Here is a 27,770-nt window from a genome sequence, read left to right on the forward strand (position 1 = left end):
TGTGATCCCAGCGCATATCACTTACCACTTGCAAGTGGAAGGATGGCAAGCCTAAAGACAATCATAACTACACAATGGGCAGTATTTGCATCAGTATTTGCAGTATTTTCATACTTTTATACTCTTTAATGAAAGGTGATACAAGGCGGAAGTCCGCGCCGTTTTTCAGCAGTCGCGTCACATGACCAACGCCAGCGAATCAGGAAGGTGGATGTCACAGTGACGTTGTCCAATGACGACGCCAGCTAGAGCTCAGCACAGCGTATCCGCGTATCCGCAATGTTTACACAGCACCGGACCAGACACGATCTGGATTGAATACGTGGACCCTGTCGGATTCCCGTTTCCAGGCGTTTTAATGTAAACGGACAGTGCATCCGCGAAGAAAACGAGACAGATACGGTCTAATGTAAACTTGGCCTAAATATTCACATTTAGTCTGGCTTGCCAGGCTACACAGACACACCATCATACGCACATTCACACTAATGGGCAATTTAGAGTAGCTAGTTGACCTGCATGTCTTCGGACTGTCGGAGAAAACTGGAGCACCCAAAGGAAGGCACGCAAGGACATGGAGAACATGTAAGCTCTTCCCAAGCGACTCAAGATATCATTTTTCCCTGAGGTTGAGAAAAGCATTATTTTTCCAAATGCATACCAAGATGAAGAAAGTACTGAAAGCTATTTCAGGCTATTATTATTCTACAAAATTCTAACAAAGCAATAAAATGTTCTTCATTTTAAAAGCTGGCAATTTGGAGATTGGAAAGACTTTTGGTGACTCTGTCTTGGTTGTACGAGATTAAAAGATGGTTACTGATACAATATTTATTTACTGGCTGTGCAGAATGCCTGTTTTCTTCTCTGTTGGAGAAACATTAGTCTGCTCAAGTGGCAGCTTTGTCACTTGAGCTCGAATGATGATGAATGAGTGTTTAGGGGAAATTAGCCAGAGAGACGCCACATGGAGATTTAGGCTACATCCACACGACAACGGCAACGAGATGTTATTTAAAAATATATCGCGTCCAAATGGGCAACGATCAGTAAAATATCAGGTCCATATGGCAAAGCAACGCTTGCTGAAAACGATGCAATACACATGCCACACCTCTAGGGGCACTGTAAGACGGTCCCTTCGGAGACACGAGAACAATAGAAGTAAGGATGCATGCGCATAAACTATTATGCGCGAGACTTCATATTAGCCACAAAGTCAGGAAAATCTGTTCGTAAAATTACATTATAATGACCAAATACAATGAAAAGTATTTTTCCAGTCTCACCTGTGAAAGGTAATCCCATGCGATCTCGTTTGGACGGCAAACCTGTTGGTACAGTTAAACGCAGCTAATCTTTATTCTCCGCTTTGACCTATCCAATATGGCGGCGAGGATGACGTATGATTCTACGCGGAAGGCGGCGTCTTTAATGGTCCGGAATAAATTGAATGCTACACGTTGATGGATTAACTTCTTGTTTCTCACCTGTGAAAGGTAATCCCATGTGATCTCGTTTGGACGGTAAACCTGTTGGTACAGTTAAACGCACCTAATCTTTATTCTCCGCTTTGACCTATCCAATATGGCGGCGAGGATGACGTTTGATTCTACGCGGAAGGCGGCGTCTTTAATGGTCCGGAATAAATTTAATGCTACACGTTGATGGATTAATTTGCTCTTCTACGCCCTTTTTGAGGAATGTATTGTAGGATTTAAACCAACATCTGAAGAGGTGAGATCGCTCCTTTTTTTCCCTATTTTTGCTGGCGGGATTGACTCTGCCCTAAGGGCAGAGTCTCTCTCTCTCTCTCACTTTGCACCATTACACAATAAATATTCACAGTGAAAATATTTTGTAAGCGCGTTTCATGAACCAAGTTATAGGATTTGTTGACAACTCGCATAGAGTTCGTTACACTTCTACCCGGCGTGAAGCACTCACAGTCATGTGGTTGTGACGTCATCGTAAACAAATCCGTTCTACTCATCCAGACGACTTCACAACGGCAACATTGCCAGATCTTTCCACTCTGGAACCCGTTCTCAAAAAGATTGCGTTTTGGGCACCCAAAACGCCGGTGCCATGTGGACGCCAGGCCTAAACGATAAGCAATTGTATCGGAGTCACCTGAATCCGTTGCCGTGTGGACAGGGCCTCAGTTGGAAAACAAATTACATATGCGTCACCGCTGATGGCTGTGTTTAGAAAGGATGCTTTGCTTCCCCTTGTTGCAGACGCTCCTATAAATACATGCACTAATTTGGAGAAAGTAGATACTTCATAGGGAACTATTTTATTCGCTCACAGCTGGTATGGAAGAGGTGTTGTTCACGGGTTGAGCATTTGGAACAAAAACACACTAAGCACACTAAAACCACATAGCCCATGATACTTATCACGATTAGTTCAAATGTATACAAGTCCAGCTTATAAGTAAAGTAATGTAAGTAATATAAGCTGTTCTGATTATAGGGTGGAGCTGCTGTGTGTGTGTTTAAAGCAGATTGTCCTACTGTTGCCCGAACATATAGACAGCATCATCATCATCACCATCACCACTACACACAGATCTCCCAGCTGAAGTGTTTGTTTCCATTATAAGGGTTACATAAAGCTGCATAGATTGTTGTTCAGTTGCTTTTCCCTCCATCTACATTTCCTCAAGCAATCCCTTTTCCAGTTGTTCACAGATCCTTAATCCACCTCCAGATCCCTAATAGGATTGTTGGTATTAACCCCAGGTCAGTGCTGCCAGCTGTCAAGGCGCCCCCTAGTGGCGACAAGGAAGTAAAGAAAGCGAGATGTTGAATGGTCTTCGGCAGTGTGATGGGATTTAATCTTATAAACAGTCACCAAGAGTGGACTTGGACCTTCAAGCACCGGTTTATCCTGCAAGAAAGGGACTCCAGGTGGTGGCCCTTCGCTCTCTCTGCATGTGTGCATGGCAGCGTCGGACTCTTGATTTGACCTGTGTGTGTGTAACTGGAACAAGGACGTGGCAGCATGTCCCTGGGTGCCATGTGGAGCCGGGTGAAGAATGTATGCCAGCAGAATGGCCTCCTTATCCTGTCCGTGCTGGCTGTCGTGATCGGCTGCCTGCTGGGATTCTTCCTGCGTTCTAAACACCTCTCTGAACAGGTTGGTCTTCTTTACAAGAGCTATGTTTCTTTCGATCTGGGAACCTTTGTTAAGGCTGAGTGCGTGTTTCTCAAAAAAAAAAAAAAAATCACCAGGAAGGAATTACACTGGAGTACAACCGCACCACGACATGAAAACCGTGATTGAAAATCCAGCATCATCTCATCTGATTCCAACCGGACTAGAGCTCAATTTTGATAGCAAACAAACTCGAAAATGACACACCTTCAATATAGAAGTTGCATTCTCCAGCACAGAATGTCATTAAAGTGATGGTGATCGCTCTAACACCTTAATAGTGTGGCTTCAGAGCATGCTATTACCAGCATGCGGTCAGAAATAAGGCTACAGCCAGAGTCCATTTCTGTCCCCTAAGGTACAATTTATACTAATGTACCCCCCAGGGCTCATTATAGGACCTCAAGGTAACTATGTGTACCTTTTAAGGGCCAAAAAGGTACATACAGTGGGACTTGAAAGTTTGTGAACTTTCTATATTTCTGCATAAATATGACCTAAAACATCATCAGATTTTCACACAAGTCCTAAAAGTAGATAAAGAGAACCCAGTTAAACAAATGAGACAAAATTATTATACTTGGTCATTTATTTATTGAGGAGAATGATCCAATATTACATAACTGTGAGGGGTAAAAGTATGTGAACCTTTGCTTTCAGTATCTGGTGTGACCCCCTTGTGCAGCAATAACTGTTGATCAGTCCTGCACACCGGCTTGGAGGAATTTTAGCCCGTTCCTCCGTACAGAACAGCTTCAACTCTGGGATGTCGGTGGGTTTCCTCACATGAACTGCTCGCTTCAGGTCCTTCCACAACATTTCCATTGGATTAAGGTCAGGACTTTGACTTGGCCATTCCAAAACATTAACTTTATTCTTCTTTAACCATTCTTTGGTAGAACGACTTGTGTGCTTAGGGTCGTTGTCTTGCTGCATGACCCACCTTCGCTTGAGAGTCAGTTCATGGACAGATGTCCTGACATTTTCCTTTAGAATTCACTGGTATAATTCAGAATTCATTGTTCCATTAATGATGCCAAGCCTTTCTGGCCCAGATGCAGCAAAACAAGCCCAAACCATGATACTACCACCACCATGTTTCACAGATGGGATAAGGTTCTTATGCTGGAATGCAGTGTTTTCCTTTCTCCAAACATAACGCTTCTCATTTAAACCAAAAAGTTCTCTTTTGGTCTTATCCATCGATAAAACATTTTTCCAATAGCCTTCTGGCTTGTCCACGTGATCTTTAGCAAACTGCAGACGAGCAGCAATGTTCTTTTTGGGGAGCAGTGGCTTTCTCCTTGTAACCCTGCCATGCACACCATTGTTGTTCAGTGTTCTCCTGATGGTGGACTCATGAACATGAACATTAGCCAATGGGAGAGAGGCCTTCAGTTACTTAGAAGTTACCCTGGGGTCCTTTGTGACCTCGCCGACTATTACACGCCTCGCTCTTGGAGTGATCTTTGTTGGTCGACCACTCCTGGGGAGGGTAACAATGGTCTTGAATTTCCTTCATTTGTACACAATCTGTCTGACTGTGGATTGGTGGAGTCCGAACTCTTTAGAGATGGTTTTGTAACCTTTTCCAGCCTGATGAGCATCAACAACGCTTTTTCTGAGGTCCGCAGAAATCTCCTTTGTTCGTGCTATGATACACTTCCACAAACGTGTTGTGAAGCTCAGACTTTGATAGATCCCTGTTCTTTAAATAAAACAGGGTGCCCACTCACACCTGACTCTAATTTCACCTTCAAACTAACTGCTAATCCTAGAGGTTCACATACTTTTGCCACTCATAGATATGTAATATTGGATCATTTTCCTCAATAAATAAATGACCAAGTATAATATTTTTGTCTCATTTGTTTAACTGGGTTCTCTTTATCTACTTTTAGGACTTGTGTGAAAATCTGATGTTTTAGGTCGTATTTATGCAGAAATATAGAAAATTCTAAAGGGTTCACAAACTTTCAAGCACCACAGTATATAAAGGGTACAAATAAGTACCTTAGAGGGTACTGATCCACTGGCAAGCCGGTGTACCCCTAAAGATATAACGATGTACTTTATTTTCTGAGAGTGTAGCCACACATTTCTTTTCCATCTTTACAGTATTATATCAGGCTCTGAATAAATCAAGATTGGGACTGATGTTTTATCCTGGAAATCTCAAATCCTCAGGTTTCTATTCAATGAAATTATGAACTCTCAGGGTGAATTTTTTATGACCATGACGGCGAGAGACTTCATTGGACAAATGCAAGACTAGTACAGATTGAGTCATCAAAAAAAAAAGGAAGCATTTTCCCTAGATCAAAAAAGAATATCTCCTAATATTTGCTCCTCGATCAAACACTTCTCGGCCACGCCTGTGGGTGGGTGTGGACAGCAGATCCAACATAGTCTCATGATCGTCAAATGGTTGTGTTTAACAGGAAGAGGAGTAGAGTTCGCAGTCTCAGCTTATCTTCACTGATATAAAAGTGTGCTCTTTTATTGCAATTTCTATGCATCTTGGACGTTCTGTTGTGGTAGGAGGTGAAGTATTTCCAGTTCCCTGGCGAGCTGCTCATGAGGATGCTGAAGATGCTCATCTTGCCTCTTGTTGTCTCCAGGTAAGAGCACACTGATTTTTTTCCTCCCCCGTGAAGGTTAGGCTGCTTGTTTAGAGGAGTCCATCTTAGAATAATGAACTTTTACATTAAATGGTAAAAATATAGCTGCAAGCAGCAATTTGTGGCCTCAATGTACACGTGCCTGATGTGTAGTCGAATTATGCCACACCAAGCACCATTTCTTCACGTCTTGCATATCATGTTGAAGGAGTACAATATATTGTGACAAAATGCAAAATGGCTGACTTCCTTTTCCTGGGCAAAGATAATAAGTGTGACTGAAATTTTTCCAAGCTAGCTTGCCAAGTTATCGTATTATTTTATCATGCAAAACAATTTTACAAAAACAGGTTCGTTTTCCAATTTGAAACTTTATATGTTAAAAAACCCTCTGTAATTTTCTTCTGGTCCCAAGAAGTATTGTTAATAAGTAATAATTAAAATAAGTTAGTGCGGATCGCGGCAAATTTCTGCTCGGCGATTTTCGTGACCACTCGGCGCGTGTTATCATTCAAGACAAACAAACCGCTTGAGTTGAGTCCACTTCCGTTTATTTGCATTGCCGTTCGGCTTGAGTGCAGACGTGCGTTCGGGAATTTCCAAAGAAAAGCCCCCATGCCTTATTGTTCAGTGAACTGTAACAACGGGACCGGTTCAGTTAGAAGTTTTTACCTTTTTCCGAAAGAGGAGACGAGGCGGAGAGTGTGGATTGTGCGCGTGAAGCCAGAGGGTTGGCTTTTTCCGGAAGAGGAGACGAGGCGGAGAGAGTGGATTGTGCGCATGAAACAAAATCAAGCAGTCAAAGAAGAAACGGAGCAGCAACGCTCAAGCAAAAAGGAGAAGATTGGAGGTAAACATTTTTACTTTTGCTTGCAATTGACAAGTCAAGAATCCTGAGGGATCCTGTACAATCACTGTGGAAATGAGACAAAGGGATATTTCCTCGCTTAGAGTCGGCTACAAATAGTATAATGCCGCGGATGGCGGGCTAATGTGGCCTACTGGCGCACTGTCAAGTAATCGTTACCTATATCCACTAGGGAGGGCGGTTTAATTATTCTTCAAAAGGGCTCTTATTTAGTATTACGACAAAAGTAGGAATTTATCATAACTACCAGGATAAATCGTTTGGGTGCGAGTCTTGTTGAGGTCCGGGGTCACCGCGATCAGAGTCGGCAGAGTCGCTGTCCGATTCCGAGGCCGCACGGTCAAACCAGTGAGCCACATTCACCGATTGCTTCGCAACGGCCATATACGGTTTCACCTCTCGATATTCAATTTGGAGAGTTCCTGCTTCAAAATCGCTCTCGCTTTCAGACATTTTACACAACCTCTTACGACCAAAGTCCGTACACGTGTGCTCGGTTCGCAAGTAAACACAGAGCTGCTCCCAGTCTGTTTGGCTTAAATGACATCACGACGACGCCCCCTGGCGGTGAAAGTGCGCATAAGTGAGATGTAAACAAACCTTCGGAACTTGCGCAAAGCAGTATATTTTAACCGTTTTATTCAATTTTAGGGTGCAAATTAGACACCAGGAAGATTGAATTCACTTTTTGGGTCGTTCTTCTAGAAAATAAAGTTGATATTCTATGTTCCACCTCCGACCCTTGCCTATGACCTTTAAGTGTACTTCACGCCTTGTGAAAATTAGCAGAAAACGAAATATTTAACCACAGTTGAAAAAAACAGCGTCGAGAGGTTTTAGTACAAGGAAAACAGCACGTCTGTAAATCACAGCCGGAAATTTAAGAAGGGGGGGAAACAGTGCTCCAACCAGGGAGGCTGAAAAGTAGGATTTTTCTCGATGAGAGAAGAAGAAAGTACAGAACAAGCGGCAATTTTCTGCCTTTCGAGCAGTTCCTGTGAAAGAGGAATGACATTGGGGTCGGCCTGCTTTCAACAAAACGCTGGCGTCATTTCTGGTGAAGAAGAAATGGCGTACTTTTTTGAACCTTTTTGCTCTTCCATACTTAGGCCCCGGTCACACCGCCCGAACTTTGCTGGAGCGTTCCTTGAACGGTAGGGAGGGGGGGGCCGAATTTTGACAACGCTCGTCACCGTGCACAAAATGGGAAAAAAAATCGAAAACACGGGCGTTGGCTTAGCGGTGCACCGCTGAAGCCGGTGTTGCTTTAGCGTTGGTTTAGCGGTAGCGAGCGGTAGCGAGCGTTGGTTTAGCGGTGACACGAGCATTGGTATAGCAGCGTTCTGCGCATGCGGGCTTTGGCTCGGCGGGGGTATAAAGTTGGTTTAGCACCAATCATAGCAAGTCTCTCAGCATCCATGGTGATACAGTTTTACTGTAACTTTGAGCAAATTCGATATAGATGAGGTCTGACCTCAACGGCAGCTCGATTCCAAATGAGCTCCTGGTCCATTTCTCCCCGTATTTATAGCCAAATTCTGGTCCTGCTCCGACACCTCTATACCAACGCCAAACCAAAGTTCATCGCCGCCATGGATAGCTGCTTCAACGCCCGACACCGTTCCAGCAACCCCGTGTCTGCTCGTAAAACGCTTACAACCGCTCCACCGAAGTTTGTGCAATGTTTAATCGCTGCCCGGGCAACGCTGGCGAAGCAGCGGTGGTCCAGCGTTCAAGATTTCTGCGTTGGCCTAGCGGACCCAAGCGTCCACGAACTTGCGTCTAGCGGTGCCAAACTTTGACTGGGCGTTGGTGGAGCGGGGGTGAACTTTGTCGGGGTGGAAAATTGCCCCCTCCTCACCGCTCGCAATATTTTGTGCAGCTCAAAACTTTCGGAGCGGTAGGAGGGCCCCTCGAGAAACATCAGCGGTGGCCGAGCGTATACGGCGTTGCTTTAACGGGGGCCAACTTTTGTTAAACGGTGGTGAACGGTTACAAGCGGTGATGAATTTTTTTCACCGCTCCAGGAACGCTCCAGCAAAGTTCGGGCGGTGTGACCGGGGCCTTAACTCTGTAGCTCCTCTCACGTTCACCCGCCCTAAGCTAAAGTCTCAATATTGGTTGGACGAGGCCACCCGCTCGCTCAGGCAAGCCTGCCGTAAAGCTGAAAGGAAATGGGAAAAGGACCATCTCACTGTTTCCTATGAAATTTTCCAATCGACTTTAGCTTCCTTCCAGACAGCGGCTAAAAAATTTCAGCCCATCTCTCTCAGTGAATTGCAGGAACTAGTTTTACATATGAAACCCACTGGATCCCCCATGATGCCATTCCTTCCTGTATTATAAAGGATGTTTTTGATGCTGTTGGGCCATCGATTCAAATAATTCTAAATTCATGTCTCACATCTGGCACTGTCCCTACCTTTTTTAAGCATGCAGTCGTCCAACCCCTGCTTAAAAAACCCAACCTCGATGCCCAATGTTTGCAAAATTATCGCCCCATCTCCAAGCTCCCTTTTTTTTCAAAAGTTTTAGAAAAAGCTATACTGTCACAACTGATTCCTTTTCTGTCCACCCGTAACATATTTGAACCTTTTCAGTCAGGATTCAGATCCCTTCACAGCACTGAAACAGCCTTGCTTAAAGTAATTAATGATCTGCTCCTCACTCTAGATTCTGGTGATAATGCCATTTTGGTTTTACTCGACCTTAGCGCTGCGTTTGACACTGTTGACCATAACATCCTTCTCAGCCGTCTTGACCAGCAGGTGGGCATCAGGGACACTGCTCTTCTCTGGTTCAGGTCCTACCTTAAACATAGGACCTTCTCTGTTTCCATTGGCCATTTCCCTTCATCAACTGCCTCTGTCTCCTATGGGGTCCCCCAGGGGTCCATCTTGGGTCCCATGCTTTTCAGTCTCTACATGCTCCCACTTGGTGACATTATTAGAAAGCACAACATTTCCTTTCACCTTTATGCAGATGATTCTCAATTGTATTTGCCCTTAAAATCTAGGGACTCCATCCAATCTCTTCTTGTCTGTCTCGAAGACATCAGAAATTGGATGGCTAACAACTTTCTCCAGCTAAATGGTGACAAGACTGAAGTCATTATTTTTGGTCCCTCCAAGGCAAGATGCACTACAGTGAACGATTTAGGTCACCTCACTCCTCATGTCACACCCTCTGCTAGAAACCTGGGTGTCTTCCTTGATTCCGATCTCGGTCTTGACAAACAGATTAGCACTGTGGTCAAAAATAGTTTTTACCAACTCAGAGTGATTTCCCGCCTCAAATCCTTCCCATCTCATAACGATCTTGAAATAGTCATCCATGCTTTTATCACATCACGACTGGATTACTGCAATTCTCTTTATCTTGGCCTCCCTCAAACCTCACTTAGACGTTTACAGCTGGTCCAAAACGCAGCTGCACGTCTGTTAACTGGCACCAGGAGACGTGAGCACATCACTCCCATTCTGGCCTCCTTGCACTGGCTCCCAGTCTTTTTCAGAATACAATTTAAAGTCTTATTATTTGTTTTTAAAGCACTCAGTGGGCTGGCCCCAGCCTACATTAATGACCTTTTACAGTCCCACTCAGTCCAAAGGTCTCGAAGGCCAAGTTTACATTAGACCGTATCGGTCTCGTTTTCTTCGCGGATGCACTGTCCGTTTACATTAAAACGCCTGGAAACGCCGGGAAACGGGAATCCGCCAGGGTCCACGTATTCAATCCAGATCGTGTCTGGTCCGGTGCTGTGTAAACATTGAGAATACGCGGATACGCTGTGCTGAGCTCTAGCTGGCGTCGTCATTGGACAACGTCACTGTGACATCCACCTTCCTGATTCGCTGGCGTTGGTCATGTGACGCGACTGCTGAAAAACGGCGTGGACTTCCGCCTTGTATCACCTTTCATTAAAGAGTATAAAAGTATGAAAATACTGCAAATACTGCTCATTGTGTAGTTATGATTGTCTTTAGGCTTGCCATCCTTCCACTTGCAAGTGGTAAGTGACTTGCGCACAGCGGCTCAGTCCCGAATCACTGCTCGTGCGCTTCACTCGCGCGCTCTGTGAGCTGCGCAGGGCCGGAGTGCGCACCCTCCAGAGGGCACTCGCTGTTCAGGGCGGAGTGATTTGGAGCGCAGCCGCTGAGGAGGAAGCGATGAGCCGCACTGACACATTTCTCAACTTGCGTGCCGAATTAGTCATGTGATTAGCGTATCCGTGTATTGGCGTTGCTGTGTGCACGCGAATCGTGTATTGGCGTTGCTGTGTGCACGCTAATCGTTTTTAAAAACGTTAATCTGATGATCCGCTGATACGGTCTAATGTAAACCCCACCTAACACAGGGCTTCTTCATGTACCTCGCTCGCGGCTGAAGCAGAGAGGTGACAGAGCTTTTTCTGTTGCTGCTCCACGCCTCTGGAATCAGCTCCCACCGGACATCAGATCTGCTCCCTCCATCTCTGCCTTTAAATCTAGGCTAAAAACCCATCTCGACTCCTTGGCCTTTCCCTAACCATCAGCTTATTGTTATTGTTATAGTTTTATTTTATTTTTTATTTTTGATCATTTGTCTTTTAATACTGACTCTGTACAGCACTTTGGTCAGTGTATGCTGTGTTTAAATGTGCTTTACAAATTAAACTTACTTTTTTTTTTCTTTTGAAGTGAAATGAAGTGGGATTGCTCGAGTGGCATGTAGGGATTCAGTGAGGAGCTGTAGCTCAGATCTACAGTATAACACACTCAAACTAATGGAAATTTAACATTTCCTGGCTTTGATGGGATTATTATTACTTTTTTTTTTAAAATGAATGTAAAACATACTCTGGGATAAATAATTCCAGGGTTCCCGCGGGGTTTTAAAAGGTAGTTAATTAAAATAGGCTAAATTATGGCCAGTAAAAAGTAGTAAAAGGTAGTAAACGTAATCTGACGTGGTAGTAAATTTTTTTGACCCCCATCCAACTGGGCCTGTGTGTTTTCTAATTCGTTTAATTAACCTGCATGCCATAATATCCATAAATTACTACATTTGGGCGAATTTATTTTTATGTATCGAGGAGGACCGCAGTTGGTGGCGCATGTGCATTGAATTCCAATAACGGTCGAATCCAGTATAAATTTATACCAGAGATTGTTTAGTACGAGACTGACTTTGTTTATACGGCTCTAGTCGAATCTATCTGTTGACCCGACTGGCGACATCTGCATGAGAATTAAACAATGGGGAAATGCAAATTTTCAGACCTCTGGCTGGAGGAACCTGATTTTAAAGACTGGCTAAAGGCGGTAGATGGCAATCGGCGAGAGGCGTTCATTGAAAAGTTGATCGAAGAAAAGGTCAAACAACTGAGGCACATGTAATGCGTTGTGTGTGTGCGCGCCATTTGAGGCATCCAAAATGTGATGAGCAAATCTGTTGAACTGTTCAAATGATTAAGATTAACCCTCTAAAACACTGATCTCTGGGAGGAAGGTGTTGACTCTGCCCACGGGCCTTCACGACTACAGGACTGGTGCAAATGACTATCTTAAGCAAACTTGGCAATGTGTTGAGAGACTGCCAAAATAGGGCTTGGGTTATGTGTGTTTTGTATCTTTAGGGTGTGTGCGCTTTGTGTGTGGGTTCGTGTTTGCCATTTGACCTGATCTAAATGTAATGAGTTGATGTACCTAAGCACATAAGATTTTTTGTGCAAATCTGTTCACCTGTTCAAAAGATTATTCCACAAACAAAATGTCGGCCATCTTGAAAGTGTTGGCTGACAAAATGTAATCAGATCTTGTACCTAATGTGAAGTGTTGACACACACGGTTTAGTGCAAATCTGTGTACCCGTTAAGAGGTTATGGGCCACAGTTTCACAGTTCAATAAAATTATAACTTGTATGTGGAAGTTTGTTTTCTTTTATGCAAATATGCATGACTCCATGTGTAGCCCTAGCAATGGGAGGTTCTATTATGCGTCCAAAGGGAAAGAGTTACACTACCGGTACGTTCAGATTTTCTTTCTATCTTGTCTCATCAATCCAACTCTTTGGGTAGAGTTGTCACTAACTTATATGTAGCACATTCACTTGGACTAACAAATGCACTCAAAGATTACCTTGTTAAATTGTGAGAAAATGTCCAAATCCAAATTGTCGCTGTAGTAGTAAAAAAAATTGTGAAGGTAGTAAAAAGGTAGTAAATTCAACATAAAATATCTGTAGGAACCCTGAATTCAAATAACTCGCTCGGCAGTGGAAACTCAACAGTAGTTCGGTTTCTGACACTCTACGGCACACTGTTCTTTAAAAACTGGAAACCTCACTGATTAGGCTAAAAAGTATAACTAATAACTTAAGATAAGCTAATTATCAAGCGTCGTACATTACACGCACTAAGGAAAACTAATGTCGGTCATGATTATTTTTTTCTTCGAACAAGGTTAGTTGTGAATTGGGTCTGGTTAGCGTTAACGGCTTTTCCGATCAGATTTAACGCTAGCTGGTTTATCGAGAGTTCCGTTACGGGACTGAAATCAGCGTTAAAGGGTTTACAGTTTATAGTCGCGTCAGTACCAAGTTTATCACAATATTTTATCACACAGGCAGAAACAGAGACTCGAGCAGGACTTTCTGAGGATTAGTGTAATGCTCCTATGGAGGAGAGGTGCATGGGTCTAAAATGCCATCAGAAATAGATGCCGTTGGACTTAATCCCATTGCTCTGACACACACACTGCTTTTACTGTATGCCTGATATCTGTTCTCCTCCTTCTCTAAATATTCCTTGACTGCTCGCTCTGCTGTCATGCTTTGAGACCGATTCTGAAGTGCCATCGCGTTTAGGTTTCGGACAAACAGAAAATATTTGTGAGAGATTGCATCATCAGGCGCAGAGCTACAATACATCAGGTCTCTTGAGAAATTCATCAGTTCCAAGCTGAGGTTTTCACGTCCTCGGTTCTCGCTCTCTTACAAATAATATATTTGTATCTACCCACTGCTATCATGCTGTTATCGTTTTGAAAGTTGGCTTACTTTTACGTGTGTACACACATCTGGAAAATTTGACAGAAAAAAAACAAGTTAAATAAAAACCGAGCATGAAAACAACCATACGTTGGCTTGCAAAAGTATTCGTCCCCCTTAGTGTTTGTCCTGTTTTGTCGCATTACAAGCTGGAATTAAAATGGATTTTTGGAGGGTTAGCACCACTGTGACACAAACAATAATTAAAATGAAAAAACAGAAATCTGGAGTGTGCATAGGTAGAGCCACCTTTTGCTACAATTCCAGCTGTAAGTCTCTTGGGGTATGTCTCTATTAGCTTAGCACATCTAGCCAGTGGGATTTTTGCCCATTCCTCAAGGCAAAACTGCTCCAACTCCTTCAAGTTAGATGGGTTGCGTTGGTGTACAGCAATCTTCAAGTTATGTCACAGATTCTTAATTAGATTGAGGTCTGGGCTTTGATTAGGCCGTTCCAAGACATTTAAATGTTTCCTTTTAAACCACTCCAGTGTAGCTTTAGCAGTACGTTTAGGGTCATTGTCCTGCTGGAACGTGAACCTTCGTCCCAGTCTCAAACCTCTGGCCGACTCAAACAGGTTTTCCTCCAGAATTGCCCTGTATTTAGTGCCATCCATCTTTCCTTCAGTCCTGACCAGCTTTCCTGTCCCTGCAGATGAAAAACATCCCCACAGCATGATGCTGCCACCACCATGCTTCACTGTAGGGATGGTGTTCTCAGGGTGATTGGTTTGCGCCACACATGGCATTTCCCACGATGGCCAGAAAGATCAATTTTAGTCTCATTTAACCAGAGAATCTTCTTCCATGTGTTTGGGGAGTCTGCCGCATGCTGTTGGGTAAACTCCAAATGTGTTTTCTTTAAGTAATGGCTTTTTTCTGGCCACTCTTCCATAAAACCCCGATCTGTGGAGTGTACGGCTTAAAGTGGTCCTATGGACAGATACTCCCATCTCCGCTGTGGATCTTTGCAGCTCCTTCAGTGTTATCTTTGGTGTCTCTGATTAACGCCCTTCTTGCCTGGTCTGTGAGTTTTGGTGGGTGGGGCCTTCTCTTGTCAGGTTTGTAGTGGTGCCATATTCTTTCCATTTTTGCTATCATGGATTTAATGGTGCTCTGTTGGATATTCAAAGTTTGAGATATCTTTTATAACCCAACCCTGATCTATACTTCTCCATAATTTTGTCTCTGAGCTGTTTGGAGGCTCCTTGGTTTTCATGTTGCTTGCTTAGTCGTGTTGCAGAGTCAGGGTCCTTCCAGAACAGGTTGATTTACTATACAGACATCATGTGATACTTTGATTGCACACAGCTGGATCTTAAATCAACTAATTATGTGACGTATGAAGTGAATTGGTTGGACCAGCTCTTATTTAGGGGTTTCAGACGAAAGGGGGTGAATACCTATGCACGCTCCAGAGTTCTGTTTTTTCATCTTATCGTTTGTGTCACAAAAAAAAAAAAAAAATGTGCACCTTTAAAGTGGTCGGCCTGTTGTGTAAATCAAATGGTGCTAACCTTCCAAAAATCCATTTTAATTCCAGCTTGTAACGCGACAAAACACCAAGGGGGTGAATACTTTTGCAAGGCACTGTACACAATACATACATACGACTTTCTGCTTTAATGAGATCGACTCCTGGACTCTGCGATATAAAGATCACATTCATTATCCCTATTAAAGGAGACCGATCACAGCACAGAAAAGTGCGTACTTCCTGTCAATACTTACGTTCAGTCCTTACCAGGATCATATCACCTTTTCGATCCATCTTGTCCAAGTGACAGTAAAACCGATCGTAAAATCTATTGCTGATCATTTATTTCTCAACTCCTTGCCTCTAGTTTGATGTCCGGTCTGGCAGCGCTGGATGCTAAATGCTCGAGTCGCCTGGGCATCATGACCATCTCCTACTACCTCTGGACCACCTTCGTGGCCGTAGTGGTGGGCATCATCCTGGTGATCATCATCCACCCAGGCGGAGCGGCACAGAAGGAGGACTCGGAGGACAGTGGCAAACCCATCATGAGCTCCGCCGACGCTCTGCTCGACCTCATCCGGTAAGAACGTGGCACTTTTTGCATGGCACAATGCACTTGCATGTGCCAAGCAAAAATGATACCCCTTATCATCCGAGGTTGTCGTTCTCATACGTTATTGTGGAAGGTGATGAACGCAAGTCTGGACCCATCACTGGGGTTTTAAAGGGATCCTCCGGAGGATTTACTCTGAAACTTCTGTGAAGTAAAAGTTGTCGTAGATTTCAACAGTCAAACAAACATTCATTTTCAGAGACCAAATAGTGTTCGAGAAAAATTAAAATACCAGATGGGCCTCCTGCGGAAGTGACGTACGCAATGACATGGCGTAGTGGAAGCTTGGAGCAACTCGGCTGTTTATATTCTCTGCTAACAAAATGGTTTTGCTAGTTTTACAAGTATTTTTACTGAATTTATAGGTTTTTAAATAAGTATACCTCATTTTGGCATGTATACTGTATGCTGCGCAATGATGCTAAAAAGAAGGACGAGAAGATACATCTTTTCACCGTTTGCCTGGCCAGAATCGTCGAACTATTCGCAAGAAATAGATTCATACCGTCGGAAGACCTCCAAACAAGCAATCTCCTCTACTTCTGCTCCGAACATTTTGAATCATCCCGTTTCGATGAATCGACGTAATTAAAAGCAAGATTAATGGGGGCTTCCGGAATAAAAAGATAAAAGACGATGCCGTGCCAACAATATTTGCCCATCGTTCGGCTCCAAAAGTCTGCCGATGCAGTGTTGAGCGGCAACAGGGACAGCAACACTGGGAAGTTAGTTTCGACTTTGTTCTATGGTGATTCTTTACAGTATACAGGTTCGGATCCAGCCCAAGAATATGACAGATGCACGTTTGCAGAAATCTCATCTCATCTCATTATCTCTAGCCACTTTATCCTTCTACAGGGTCGCAGGCAAGCTGGAGCCTATCCCAGCTGACTATGGGCGAAAGGCAGGGTACACCCTGGACAAGTCGCCAGGTCCGTTTGCAGAAATATTTTCATTAATTTTACCATATCGCTATGGATTTTCACAGGGGCGTAGAGCACGCCGAGCCCTTTCCGAAGTGGGCAGCCTTGGCTCGCTATGACCACAGCCAGCTATTTGCCCCTGAAGCTCCGTGCAAGCGTGTCTCGCCGAAAACTTTAATATGAGCCCTGGCTCCAGCCGCTCACACTCGCGGGGATTTAAAGGTTCATAACTCGGTCACCGAGAGTCCTAGCCCAACCAAACTTTACAGGCACCTCCCTCTCCCCGAGACCTTTCGAAACAGCCCAGGCATGGTCCGCTATGATTGGGGCTTGGCCTGTTATTTGTGGTGAATTTCGACCTCTTTCTGGAGCATTTTATTGGTTTGACCTTGATTCTTTGACTCAGGTCACGCTATACAAAGCATCATAAGAATACAGGTAATTAGGTCAGGTAAGCATCACCGCTTACCCCAGGTGGTCGGATCCTGAACCACTGGTCTGTTGGTTGAGCGTGGCTATAGCCCATGTAGCCGGCTGGCGGTAAAGTAAACAAACGGCCCGTGACCAATGCCAAATGGTGCACACGTTTCTGACCGATGCATCGGTCTGGATCCGTCCCTGGTACGAGTATTATCGGTGTGTTACCTGGTGAACCGTAATTAGTACTCAGATGCATTGTAGGCTCTTCAGTGTATACTGGAAGAAAATGAGGTAACAAAGAAAACACCGACATTAAAGAACAATCACCGACGGATCAAGAGACAGAGCATTCGATTGCGCTTCAGGTACGGTCGACTATACTCCAGATAAGAGAATTACTCAGAACATTTAACATGAAACTCACTGATTTGAAATTTCCGAAGTTTCATTTCATGGTAGTTTCAGGTTCATTTATGTGCTCGGAACACGAATTGACTGGAAAGAGGGATACTGCTGTGCAAACAGATGAGCCAGACTGAGACAGTTGTCTTCAAAGACAAGATTATCCAGTCTTCTTTGTTGGGAGATGAAAGCGTCTCATTAGATGATTCGTTTGAACTCTACTACCAAAACCACGCTTCGAGTTGCTCCAAGCTTCCACTACGCCACGTCATCGCATATGTCACTTCCGCGGGAGGCCCATCTGGTATTTTAATAAAAAGTTTTTTTTCTAGAACACTATTTGGTCTCTGAAAATGAATGTTTGACTGTTGAAATCTATGAAGACTTTTACTGAACATAAGTTGAAGAGTAAATCTGCTGGAGGATCCCTTTAAGGGGTTAAACGGTTAGGATGAATTTGCCATGTTGAGGTTGCAGTGCCCCAGTCAATTGCCCTACTACAGTCACTGCCACTGGGCAGGTCAAAGCCCCAGACTGGCTGACTTCTACTGTTGGGCTCCTGAGCGAAACCTTTTACTCTGCCAAATAACTAAATGCAATTCTAACTGATGACCTGACAATCTCCAGTATTTCCCAATGGTAACTGCACTACTTTCAAAAGATTGAGGATTTTCATTCCAAACAGTGTTTAAAAAAAAAAATGACTGTAGGACACAGATGAGCAATTCTCAGGTTTTGAAAGTTGTGTAGTTGCTACTCGGAGTTAGCATGGTTCGATGATAATAATAGAGGAAAAAAGTTTATTTTTCCAGAAGTCACCAATGAAGGTTTCCAGTCTTCCCCCCCCTTCCCACGTCCACCAATTCCAAATCCACTGCTGTAATCCTGGTTTGTCTCACAATGTTCCTCAAACACTACTCAACGTTGTAGGAACATTGAGAAAATGTTACATTTAAAAAAACAAAACCCACACCCAGAAAACCCTATGAAGTGAATGTTTGTTTTTCGAAGCGAAGTTCCTGACAGTAACTCTAATGTTCAGAAAACACTCTGCAAACTGAAAATTGTTAGCTGTTACACCCAGCGACAGAAATATTAATACATAACTATGCAAAAAACAATGGTGAGGATTGGCAAGGAGTGCGGAGATTGGTTTCAACTGCAAAAGGGCGCACAACAGGGTGATTCAATCTCACCTGATGGGTTTACGATCTATCTGGAGCGAGTGATGGATGGTGTGTCCATACATGGGCGACAGGTGAACAACCTGAAGTATGTGGACAATATTGACATCCTGATGCACACACGGAATGATCTGCAGTACAAACTGGAAGTGCTGGTGGAACAATCCATGGTATCAGCACTTGAGGTCAACTTAAAGAAGACCAAAACGCTGGTGATGGGGCAGCAGGATACTGGACAGCAGCTAGTTGTGAATGGTGTACACCTCGAAAATGTAAACGAGTTTGAGTATCTTGGTAGCCTAATCCAGTGTTTCCCAACCTTTCTTGAGCCATGGCACATATAAAATGATAATCTAGTCTCAATTTACTCACAATTTCCTTCGTGGGAAACCTGGGCCTGTTTAGTTGAACACAAAGCTGATATACTCGTAGGAATTGAAGAAAGACACACACGAAGATCTTCAACAGCTCTGAGTCACTCTCCTTTTTTAGTTTTTATAGCAGTCATGCTTGAAAAACCCAGCTCGCATAGATAGGTTGTGGAAAATCACCTTTTTTACTTTCTTCTGACCTCTACTCATACTAGGGCCTTCATCTGGGTCAGAATTTTCTCCAGGGCCCAGTTTGGATTGTGTACTTTTTCTTTTCAAATATTTATCTATCCAGGGAGGAGAGTGGGTGGTCATCAAAAAAGCAGAAAACAAGATAAAAGGTATGCGAGGGCACCAAAGGCACCCAAAGCCAATGGGATTGGGGGGGGGGTCTGGGAGGGATGGCCCCCCCCCCCCCCCCAGGAAAATTTTGAAAAAATAAGGCCTTGCAAACCACTTTTCCTGCAATCTGAGCTGTAGTAGATAAAAAAAATCTGTTGTCTTTTTTTATATATTTACATGAAAATATGTTTCAAATCAATAGGAGTATTGTTTGAATTCAAAATAAAATCACATTCTACATTCAAGGGTATGGTTATAATTCATGATCAACAAAAATGACAAACTAAATTTACATTAAACTTAAGTTCTATTAATTATCAAAATGCTCATATATTAAATAACATTTCTTAGGATGACTGACCTTTTCTCCCTATGTCCTCATTAGTTGCATTTGATTTCTTCAAAAAGTCTTTTGAAATATTTAAGTTTTCAAAACTGTCAGCATTAATTCAGATTTACTGACCATCATATACATGTTCAATGTATTAAATCAAACGAATGCTAAGTTTATGGGATAATGTCTATGTACACTTTATACAATTATTTATAGTTCACAGTCACTTCTCATTTTCATTTAATCATTTCGACGACTTCTTCAGCTTTTTGGCCAAAGACAAATGCTTGTCAGTCCTCTCTTTTGTAAGAATTGTTATGCTTGGCTATCATGCTCTCGCCAGCGATGTTTTGGCCGATTACATTGTAGATAACACGCATTCTACCGCGAGACTTAGCGAGACTAAAGATGGCGAAAATGTAAACATGTAACATCGTCGTAATGAATTACGCTTGAGTATCACGAAGGAACATACCCCAACCCCCTCAATAAATGAAAAAAAAAATCTCAACGGATTTGGCATAATATAAAAAGGTCGATTTTTACTCAGAAAAAGCAGAAATCCGCCGAAAAGCAGAAAACTCTCATCCCTGCTTTCGCCATCACCGCTGTCACACCCGAAGCATAACTAATTCTATTGTTTGAATAGCAACAGATAGATACACAGGTTAATTAGCTACCTGCTGCCATCTAGTAGAAGAGTATTTAATTGTTCTGTCGGTCACTATACGTCGCTGGCATAGACGAACGAAGACAAATTATTTGCAGTAAATAAATTTTCAGAACAATTAAGTGAAATTGGATAATGTCCCACGGTACACCTGATGATCTCTCACGGCACACTAATGTGCCGCGGTACAGTGGTTGGGAATCACTGGCCTAGTCACATGGGATGGTGACTGCAGCAAGGAAATTTGCCGGAGGATTGGGAAGGCATATGGTGTGTTGGCTGGATTCAACAAGTTGTGGAACGCTGGTGACCCGAGTCTATGGGCGAAGCTACAACTGCCACGTGTTTGTGTTTTCAGTGTGTTGCTGTACGCCTCCGAAACTTGGACGTTGAAGAAAGACGATGAGCAAAGACAAAGCATTCGAGAGGAAGTGTTAGAGAAGGTTACTTGATGTGAAGTGGTTCTGTTTATGCGAAGAACGAAGAGATCAGGCAGCGTGTGCACCTGGAAGATGACGACCATCAAGAGGAGGAAAGTTCGGCTGTTTGGGTACGTGTATAGAATGAAGGACGACTGGTTGTCGAAGATAACCATGCTTGGTATGGTTGATGGAAGCAACAGAAAGGGGCGGCGTAGACTGATATCGCAGAATGGACAGACACGACCCTTCACCAGTTGACGGAGGCTGCACAAGATCGAGAACGGTGGAAGGCAGTGGTAAACGTCAGGAAATGAAGCACCAACGGGGGTTTTTGAGCCTATGGACTATTGATTGATTGATTGACTGATGGAAAAAACTGTCATTTAAAATTAAAATAAAAAAGAGAAAGAAGAAACGACAAGAGTGCTCTGAGAGCACAATATCCCCTGCTGGCACCTATGCCGTAACTGGTAAAATGCGACTGAATTGAACGAAATTGCAATATATGTGTATTACCGACATATAACAAAGAATCCTGTCAAGTTTTGTGAAATTCCTCCAAAAATTGAGAGAGGAATTGATTTCAGAAGGCGAGTATCCTTCCCGGGACGGACATCGCCATGACATAATCCCCCCTTCAGGCCTTTTGACCAGCGGGGGATGCAAATTGTGAGGGAAGTTGATTTCAGAAAGGAAGCACACCTTGATGAAATTGCCAAAATACAAGTCTGTTAATAATCAAGGGCATTAATCTGGTAAAATTTGCCCAAATTAAACGAAATTTCAATATGCGTACAACTGTCATATAACAAAGCCTTTTGCCAAGTTTGGTGAAATTCCTCCACAAATTGTGAGAGGAGTGATGACTGGTTTCAGAAGAACGTACACCCTCATGAAATTGTCAAAGTACAAGTTATTTAATCAAGGGTCAAAACTTTGGTAAAATGTTCACAAACAAAATTAAATTGCAATATGCGTATTACAATATTAGTCATATACCAAGGACTTTTGCCAAGCTTCCAGAAATTCGTCCAAAAATTGCGAGAGGAGTTGATGTCAGAAGGCAAGCACACCTTCATGAAATTGTGAAAGTACGAGGTTGTTAATCAAGGGCCACAACTCTGGTAAAATGCGACCGGATTGAACAAAACAATATGCGTACTATCGACATATAACAAAGCCTTTTGCCAAGTTTGGTGAAATTCCTCCAAAAATTCTGAGAGGAAAAAACACTCATGAAATTGTCAAATCATAATTTTGTTAAATCAAGGGCTGTAACTCTGGTAAAACGTGACCAAATTGAACAAAATTACAATATGCGTATTACCGACATACAACAACGTCTCGTCAAGTTTCGTGAAATTCCTCCAAAAACTGATTTCAGAAGGTGAGCACCCTTCCCGGGACGGACGGACAGACATCGCCATGACATAATCCCTCTTTGGGCCTTTCGGCCAGCAGGGGATAAAAAAAAAAAGGCAAAAGAATGGTTTCATGCAGATCTCCTTGTCTAATGTGGATCTTTCTCTCATTCCTGGTTGTTCGAGCCACACGTGCAGAGAGGAATCCTGTTTTTGCTAACACTGAGCTCACCTGGATCAGGACAAGACATGAGACTGAGATCTGACCAGTTCACATTTTAAACCGTGAACAGTTTAGAGAGAAAGTGAAGCATACTCCCACAAGAAGGTGAACCCTCCTACCGGTATGGTGCGTGCGCTGCTGTATAGGGTCGGATTAGGAATGGCTTTGAGTACAGTGGCGGCGAAGGTGTGCGGACCTGATTTCTGCTCATCTGAGCCATATGGCCTTGCAGAAACGATGTTGATTTTGATCAGTGTGTCACTGTGCCAGATTTCACAGGACGGCTGTTTGGAAAAGTGTGACAAACGATGACCCAAAGGCATTTTGACATGTATGGGAAAAGGCTCTTCTAATGGCCACCACTTACGAAGACAGTGTTGCATAATGACGTTTGACAGCAGTGACAGGAATCGGTAGACAATCATCACTGTTTCTAATACATCATGGTTTCTATACTGACTGCTCGTTGTTGTTTTTATTACAAGCACACAAACTAAGCAGCATGTTTATGTCTATGGTAATCCTGCCATACCAGTTAGTAGTGCACCTGAAATCAAAAGGTAAAAATACTGCTTCTGTTGTTCCTACACGTCTCTAATTTGGCGTATTCGGGCTCTCTCTTTACTAGCAATATGTTTCCTGCCAACCTGGTCCAAGCTACTTTTCAACAGGTGAGATGTCATGTCATGTCCCCTTTGCAGCTTTGGAGCAATGACAAAGGTGTGTCACACCCCTTACTGTAATTTCTCCTTGGTCTTGACAGTACCGCAGCAGGAGTATCCCCATCATAAAACCAAAGCCCACTGTGAGCCAGGACCTGACGGAATCCACCACCAGGCGTATTTTTATCTACGGCATCCAGGACGACAACAGCACTGACACCCAGAGCTTCTTTCTGGACTTGACACCACCTCCAGACGTGGTGTTCAGGACGCTGCCCGGCACGAGCGACGGCATGAACGTCCTGGGGATCGTCATCTTTTCAGCTACCATGGGTAAGTTCATGTTTTTGGATTCTCTTTGGACTGGAGTCCAAGAAATCACTCGGCAAATACTTATTTCATCAATAATCATTAGTTCTAACTGTCAGGCTACAGTACGGATGGATGACTTAAAGAGCTTAAAGCAGCGATTACCATGAGAATCGGGAAGCAAAATGAGCTGGTTGCTCAACAGTTCGGGGTCTCCTTTGTCGTATTTCGTCCTTCATAATGCGGCAAATATTTGAAATGGGAAACAGGTCTGGACTGCAGCAGGCCAGTTTAGCACCCGGACTCTTTTACTATGGAACCATGCAGCTGTAATATGTGCAGAAAGCAGTTTGTCATTGTCTTGCTGAAAGAAGGAAGGCCTTCCCTGAAAAAGATTTTGTCTGGATGGCAGCATATTGCTCTGAAACGTGTTTATATCATTCAGCATTAATGATGCCTTCCCAGATGTACAAGCTACCCATGTCATTTGCACTAATGCCCCTTCATACCATCACAGACGCTGGCTTTTGAACTGTACGCTGATAAGCCGGATGGTCCCTCTCCTCTTTAGCCTGGAGGACATGGTGTCCACGATTTCTAAAAAGAATTTCTACTTTTGATTTGTCAGACCTCAGTCAATCGTAAAAGAGCTTGGGTCCAGAGAAGGGGGCGAGGCTTCTGGATACTGTTTATATCTGGTTTTAGCTTGCATTTGTGGATGCAGTAATGAAATGGTTTTCGGAACAGAATTGTATCCATTTTTAACGCAGTGTCCCCTGAGGGCCTGAAGATTTTTCCCGATTCTCTGATTCTTGTAATGATATTATGTACCATAGATGATGTGATCCCAAAATCAGTCTTTCACAGAGTGGTGAACCCCTCCCCATCTTTACTTCTAAGAGACTCTGCCTCTCTTTAGGGATGCTCTTTTTATACCCAATCATCTTACTGACCTGTTGCCAATTAAGCAAATTAGCTCTCTGTGTCGCATTCCACAATTTTTTCAGTCTTTTGTTGCCCCGTTTCAACTTTTTTGAAACCTGTTGCTGGCACTAAATTCAAGATGATCATATATATATATTTTTTTTTAAATTAGGATTTCTCAGTTTCAACATTTGATATGTTGCCCTTGTACTATTTTCAATGAAATATAGGGTTTCTATGATTTGTAAATCGTCGTATTCTTTTTTTTTTTTTAATTTACGTTTTACACAGCGTCCCAACTTTTTTGGACTTGGGGTTATACACACATGAGAACCAGCATTTCATGTCCGTCTTCATCTGCATCAATAGCCCTTCTCCCATGGATGTTGAAACGTGACCCTTCCAACGTGTAATTATATTGTCCTTCAAACAAGCATGGTTCAGTGCTTTCCATGAATAAATGCATTATAATACAATGGTCTTGTTCTTTGGGTTTCTGCTTTCTCTTACATTTGCTTGCTTGAAATGTAATATTTTGATGAGCCTGGAGCTCACTGAATTTTGATGCAAGGGGAATAAATGCATGCTTCAGGTTACTTTATTTGTACCCATAGGTAGATCTGGTTTGCAGTTGAGAATAAAAGACATCTGTCGATATGGTTTCAGACACCACAGATCATACTTGACGACAAAAAAAGATTGTTTAATCTTGATGAGCATTCGGCACTTGAAGTGGTCCTTCATAAGCAGGATATAAAAAGGGACCATGCTAATAGCATTCATGCGGTTTTATTTTTCTAGGAATCATGCTGGGAAGAATGGGACCCAACGGCAGTGCACTGGTCAACTTCTGTCTGAGTTTAAACGAAGCATTGCTGAAAATCGTAGCCATCGTTATCTGGTACGTCATCCTCCAACGACATTTTCTACGTATTGTTCAAGCACCAAGCGATTTATCTTCTTCGGCAGTACAGCTGTTAATGTCTTGCAGGTATTTCCCATTTGGGATCGTCTTCCTGGTGGCTGGCAAGATCTTGGAGATGGACGACCCCTCTGCAATGGGGAAGAAACTGGGTTTCTACGCCATCACTGTGGTTACTGGGCTGATCGTCCATGGTCTATTCATCCTACCTGCCCTGTATTTCTTCATCACCAAGAAGAGCCCGATCGTTTACATCCGAGGCATCCTGCAGGCTCTGCTCATCTCACTGGCCACCTCATCCAGGTGAAACCTTGATCTCTACCAAGGAAGGGCTTTTAGGCTATTATTTCCATTATGTAGTTAATATTGCTGAAATTTGGCTCCCGAGTGGTAGAATAGAAAACTGTTTGCGCCCCATCATTTTGAGATTGTAGCTCAAATCCCAATGATCCCATAGCCATTTGTGCATGGGAGCTCAAGAGAGCAAAACTTGCCTGTGCTCTGAAGAGACCTATTGTCTCTGCCGGTCAATCACAGCAACATTTGCCAATCATGGGCATGTGTACAGAAGTAGCACGTTCCTCAGAGTGTGTAATGTCAACCCCGAACATTGCATAAGCGCCAGTTTGAAAAGACGTGCTCAGCCATTTGGATATAAATCTGTAAATTTCAATCCATAGCTGTATTTCTGTAAAGCTGCTTTGTGACTAGTGTTATATGAATAAAATTGAACGGAATAATTTAATGCTCTTCCTGACGAACTGGCGATAAAAATGTTGCTTCACTTCAGTTCTGCCACGCTGCCCATCACCTTTAAGTGCCTCCTCGAGAACAACCATATCGACCGACGCATCATCCGATTTGTCTTACCCGTTGGAGCCACCATCAACATGGACGGCACAGCACTCTACGAGGCCGTAGCAGCCATCTTCATTGCTCAGGTCAACAACTATGAGCTAGACTTTGGCCAGATCATCACCATTAGGTATGACGACAAAGTAAAAAAAAAAAAAAATAAATTGTAAGAAATGCAGGCAAATTTTTGTGAAAAAATCTTGACTCGGATATGAACATTGAGTTGAACCTGAAGAATAATTCTAGCACAGGCTTCGATTTGTCTTAAAGCATCACAGCCACAGCAGCCAGTATTGGTGCAGCAGGGATTCCTCAGGCTGGATTGGTAACGATGGTGATTGTGTTAACCTCAGTAGGGCTTCCTACTGATGACATCACATTAATCATTGCCGTGGACTGGGCCCTGTAAGTCCATACCTCATTTACGTATATACACTTACAGAACATCAAGAGGGGAAAAAAAAAACCTTATGAAAAACTCAATATTTGTCAGTCAGTGAATTTCATGTATATCCTAATAAAAATCTGGGTCCAAGATTGTCATGGGAAAACGCTAGTGTGTATTTCAGGGACCGTTTCAGGACGATGGTGAACGTGATGGGAGACGCACTGGCCACAGGAATCATGGCGCACATATGCAGGAAAGACTTTATGAAGGAGGATGAAGAGGTAAAAACATCGCACTTGGTTTAGTTTACGAAGCTTAGCAAGCATCCAGGTCGTCAAATTGTGTCTGACTGATCGAAAAGTCATGAGAGCTACATCAAAGCACACTCGTATTCATAATCTTCTGAACATATGACCTCTATGTATCGCAGATTCCACTGATCTGTGAAACCAAGCCTATGATAAGCATTCAGCGGATGACGTCCTACCAAAGCAACGGCTGCTTCCAGAATCCTCCAGCGCGGCCCAGGAAGCTGGACTGTCTCTCCCGAGATGTGGCTCGCCTCATACAGCTGGAAGAAGGGATCAGGCCAGAGAGGAAGCATAAGAAGGCCACACACCATGTCAAGAGGAAAGACCAGGCCCGAGATAGAGGTCACTGCACGATTGACATGAACGGTCTCGAAACCAACGTCTAGACTCATTCAGATCCTGAGAGGAACGTACAAGAAACAAGTGCTAACCATGTTCTTCTGTCTTTTGCCATTCAAAATCCTTCTGCTGATGGTTTGAATGTGTGTGTAAGTGCGTAACATGGGCTTGAAAGGAAGATGAAATGATCTGGTCCTACCTCTGGAACATTCTATCGTTACTCCTAACTAAACACACAGCACATCAGGGGTTCATTCAGCTTGTTAGAGCGATCCAAGTTGGGCCCAAGAACAAGTGTTGCACAACAATCAAGTCCGTCAACATGGATATAATATTAAATGATAAATGGACTGTTAGAAGACACTTTTTTTTTTTTTTAAATCCTAGGCAAGTCATACACTCATGACTTTTTACAAAGTTTGCTCTCAGTTGGGTAATTCCCATTAGGAATACAATTTCACTTAAAAAAAACAAAATGCAGAAAATTCTCAAAGACCTTGAAAGTACTATATTTTGGTCAAAAAGCATGCCACATATCCAACCCTAATTCCAAAAAAGTTGCGACGCTCTGTAAATGAAAACAATGTAAAGATTTGCAAATCATGGAAAACCTATATTTCATTGAAAATGGTACA

General features: G+C 43.1%; 2 protein-coding genes across 3 annotated transcripts in view; one reads left to right on the forward strand and one right to left on the reverse strand.

Moving 5' to 3' along the window:
- Positions 1-27,770, reverse strand: part of scp2a (sterol carrier protein 2a) — a 128,643-nt gene that overhangs the window by 57,851 nt on the left and 43,022 nt on the right. The gene's annotated exons all lie outside the window — the stretch shown is intronic.
- Positions 3,010-27,182, forward strand: slc1a7a (solute carrier family 1 member 7a). 2 transcript variants are annotated; one of them, XM_060921195.1, is made up of 11 exons: positions 3,010-3,144; positions 5,704-5,783; positions 15,525-15,740; positions 23,054-23,096; positions 23,189-23,420; positions 25,122-25,221; positions 25,312-25,545; positions 26,033-26,227; positions 26,368-26,502; positions 26,667-26,784; positions 26,916-27,182. In XM_060921195.1, the coding sequence occupies exons 1-11, from the start codon at positions 3,010-3,012 to the stop codon at positions 27,180-27,182; spliced, it is 1,755 nt and encodes a 584-aa protein (XP_060777178.1). The 2 variants fall into 2 exon arrangements, with proteins under 2 accessions (XP_060777178.1, XP_060777187.1); XM_060921204.1 differs by having other exon boundaries at positions 26,667-26,766.

Source organism: Neoarius graeffei, chromosome 1, assembly GCF_027579695.1.
Source record: "Neoarius graeffei isolate fNeoGra1 chromosome 1, fNeoGra1.pri, whole genome shotgun sequence".
Taxonomy (NCBI): Eukaryota; Metazoa; Chordata; class Actinopteri; order Siluriformes; family Ariidae; genus Neoarius; species Neoarius graeffei.

Bases quoted from the DNA above. Each gene is read 5' to 3' on its own strand.
- slc1a7a (XM_060921195.1), top strand. From the start codon at position 3,010: ATGTCCCTGGGTGCCATGTGGAGCCGGGTGAAGAATGTATGCCAGCAG. The intron at 15,741-23,053 runs GTAAGAACGTGG...TCTCTTTACTAG, and splicing joins GCTCTGCTCGACCTCATCCG to CAATATGTTTCCTGCCAACC. The intron at 23,097-23,188 runs GTGAGATGTCAT...TGGTCTTGACAG, and splicing joins TCCAAGCTACTTTTCAACAG to TACCGCAGCAGGAGTATCCC.